The 3,819-nt window shown below is 53.5% G+C and overlaps 1 protein-coding gene across 1 annotated transcript; it reads left to right on the top strand.

The window, feature by feature from the left end:
• Positions 1-369: 369 nt before the first annotated feature.
• VTJ83DRAFT_4130 (uncharacterized protein) lies at positions 370-2,227 on the top strand (the record flags this gene model as incomplete). Its single annotated transcript, XM_071010586.1, has 2 exons — positions 370-1,162; positions 1,215-2,227. 2 exons carry the CDS (start codon positions 370-372, stop codon positions 2,225-2,227), a joined length of 1,806 nt encoding a protein of 601 aa, XP_070865580.1.
• Between the last annotated feature and the right edge of the window lie 1,592 nt (positions 2,228-3,819).

Here is a 3,819-nt window from a genome sequence, read left to right as displayed (position 1 = left end):
CCGGGAGAGCCTGCATTCGAATCTGATATCGACCCGTTTTCGTTGCCAGCAAGCAAGGCCTATCTCTCTCCCCCCCTCTCCGCCTAGAAAGCGACGTCGACACTCCCACGGGACCCGAAGCCGGATCTTTTCGTTCCCTCCAGCACCACCGCTCCGCCCCAACCTCCAATCGCCCGACTTTGGGATACATTGGACATATCCAAAGCTTTTCTTCTCCGGCAGAGGCGCCCAAACCAGCTCGCCCGTTCCTTCGACGTTGCGACCCCTCCATCTGAGTCACGGCTTGCAGGGTTCACCGCCGCTCGACTACCGACATCGTACCCTTCTCGATCCTCGCCCGACAGCGCTATCCCTGTATAGATTGCAGCCATGTCGCGCAACATCCGACAAAAATACCCGTCCAAGCCGGCCCGAGCGCCCAGGCGCCAGCGCCGGGATTCCGACTCCGACTCTTCTCTCTCCCTCGACCTTTCCGATGACGCCGGTTACTCGGGCGTTGATGATGTTACCGATTCTGACGACGACGATGATGAGCATGTAGTTGCGGCCGAGGAGGAGCACCTAATTTCCGATGCATTGCGAAAGCGATCATCGGCGCCCCCTCGGCCGCTGGACGACGAAGACGACGACGCAGACGAAGAAAGCGAGGCAGACGATGACGATGATGACGATGTCCAACAAGACGATGACATTGGCGATGACGACGCCGACTCGGGCGACGACAGCGCAAGTTGGGAGGGCTTCCCCTCGGACTCGGAAGACCTCATTGCCGGCCCCCTGTCGGGGGATCTGGTGGATGAGGTTGCCATCCCCGTGGAGCGCCATGTCCGATTCGCGGGGGTTCCCGACAGCGACTCTGATTCGACCACCACGGAAACATCTGATGTTAATGACTTCTTTCCGGATATCTTTGTCGAGCAGAGCGCCCTTGACCCCTCTTTCCGCCGCGAGATTGAGGATGACGACGAAACCTCCTCCAACAGCTCCTTCTGGGATTTCTACAGCGGCTCTCACGATTTCAAGCCCCATGACGTCGCGGAAGAGGAAGCACTTGCCGATGATATGACGCCCTCGGCCACACCTCGCCCCAGCGTGCCACCTGCCGATGTGTTGACACCCATCGCTTCCCTCTCCGAGCCTCAAGAGCTTGATGGTTACGAGAGTGAGTCTGCTGTCGATTATGGGCGCTCTCCGATGCTAATGCCTGCTGGTAGCCGATGGTGATACCACAGAGGAAGACATCCCAGAACCCATTGTCCGCAAGAAGCAGGCTCGCCGCGCCCATACGGTCGAACCGTCTTCCGACTCGGAAACAGAGCGCCCAACCCCTCGCCGTCCGGGCAAGCCCCGTGTCGGCCGGTTCAACCTCGACAGATCCGACAACAAACCTATCGGCGTGGTTGACCCTGCCACAGGCAAGATGATCATCTTCACCCCTCGCCGGACAAACCAATTGGATCTGTCCCCCGAGTCGCTCCACGTTGACTTTTCGGCCCCCGATTTGACGTCCCCGCTAGTGAGGAATCCCGGTCTCGTCATGATGGGCGCCATGGTTTCGTCCAACACCTTCGGCGACTTCATGAACATGCAACCATTTGGCCCGGCCGAGGCCTTCTTCCCCTGCACGCCGGATCCCTTCGGCCTCGCCGAGGAAGAAAGTGACGACTCGTACTTTGGCGTCGATGAAGAGGATGAGGAAGAAAGCTTGCTCCGGATCGAGGACTTTGTCACGTTTGGCGACGATTCGTCTGATGAGGAGTCGGCCGGCGAGTGGAACGACAATATGGCCTCCAGCCCCACCCGGCCCCGGACCTCAGCCAGCAGCACGAGTGCAGCCACCGAGTCAGCTGGTGTTCATCCGCTTCTCAGCCACTTTGACAGCAACTCTGACGTGGTCGGCGCCTTCCGCCGCAACCAAATCCACCAGCAGCTGATCTACAGCCACAAGGCCAGCCAGGAGTCTCTTTCCTTCTCGGCCCCGTACCACCTCGGCACTCTGCGCGGCATCAAGAAGGGACGCATGGAGTCGGTCACCGCACCAATCACCCCGATCCGGAGGCATAAACGGAGCAGTACCATAACTGGGTTGAATGCCGGCCCAGGCGCACCTCAAAGCAGCCCTCTAAGCAGCGTCTCGCAAAAGAGAAAGGCATCAGGCACCCACCCCGACGCAAACGCGCACAAGCGCCACCGGAGCATCTCAGACGTGGAGGCTCTGAAGATCTGACAGGATCGACTTGGCGAAGCCAAGCGAGAGAGGGAGTACTAGGCAAATACGCCAGAGGACGGCATGGCGCGGGGTTCTTCTCGCCGAGCTCGTCGAAAGTCAGCTCGGCTCCCCGCCATCCCTGGCCTCGCAATATATCAGACAATCTTTGACTGTGATCAACATGATCATTGTTTCCTTTTGTAGTTTCCATTTCCTACAATACCAATTCATTCCATTTCAACTTGGCTGTTGAGTCCTGGCAAACATGTGCTGGTTGTGTGTGCCTACCCCTGGTATTCATGGGCGTGGGGGGCTATCATGGCTGTTTGACATCTCGCCCTAATTCCAACTACAGCCATCCCGTCTCATCCATTTGTGACTCAAGGTTTAGGAGACTGGTTGCTGGCGTCTCGGATCTTCCATGCCATTCGGGGGCGAGTTAGAGAAGAGCAAAAACGGGTACGACATAGACAGATGGACGGTTCATCTGTTATCCAGTTTCGGAGCTGTTTCCCATAACCTAATGTTGACTCCATAGTCGTTAAGCAAGTTAGGTCATTTTGATGTGCTAGTCTTGGAGACTGACCCTGCCGATATGCTGGGGGCCAGACTCGCGGTGGTCTGAGCTTGGTATGAGAATGGGATGTACGCAGGAGTAAGACTGGGTGCGGGGCTCACAGTTCGAGCACGTAAGATTAAAAGGGACCAAACCCATCCTGCATACATGTCCAAGTCTGACCCCCTTTCATCTTCCTACATGTGACAGGATCTATGGGGACTTATACCCTGGTCCTGAACCCCAGCAGGCATTCTGCCTGCTCAGACCGCCATTCTGGGCATCCATCGTATATATAAGGAGCCTCCAGGAGAGGCATATTAGATAGTTGTTTTCTTCTTTTAAACAACAGCTTCCAACCATTCCTTTCCGCCGTATACACTCTTACAGGTCCGGGCCATTACAGTTATAAGCCCGGTGCCTTCCTACTACGTAGAAAGAGAACCTTCCCTTCTTGTTATAAGCCTTTAAATCAATCTTTAAAGCGTTCAGCTCGTTTATTTTCTCCTCTCTCTTTTAAAACCCGTTACCAACTATTAAAACACCTTCCTCGGCAAGATGGACTTAGTCCTTAAGGATTACACTCTCAGCATTATACGGTTGGAGACCTTCCGCGACTAAGGACGATAGTTTAATTACGTCCGAAACGAAGCTTGTATCTACAATGTATAGCAGATCTGTAGACTAGAAGTAAACGTTAAAACGGTTCTAAAGATCTTTAATAATAACTAAGAGCCGTCTTATATAAACGTCTATTTAAAGGTTTAGTAGTAGCTTAGGATTTAATACTAACGAAAGCTTCGGGATTAGCAGAATACTAATCCAGAGGAAAGGGTCCCTAAACCGAAAAAACTAAAAGAACCCTTTAAGTCCGACGTAGACTATATATACGAGTAGAACCTCCTCCGGCACTTCCTAAAGACCCTATAAAACAATTCGAACGACTAAAGGAAGGCTTACAACGTAGTATACTATTTTATCCTTAACACCGTTTAAAAGGATCTGCTCGAAAACGCCCTTAACCTTTTTATATTAATAAAATAATTATAGATCT

This window comes from Remersonia thermophila, chromosome 4 (assembly GCF_042764415.1).
Source record: "Remersonia thermophila strain ATCC 22073 chromosome 4, whole genome shotgun sequence".
Taxonomy (NCBI): Eukaryota; Fungi; Ascomycota; class Sordariomycetes; order Sordariales; family Chaetomiaceae; genus Remersonia; species Remersonia thermophila.
This window is presented reverse-complemented; position numbering and strand designations above follow the sequence as displayed.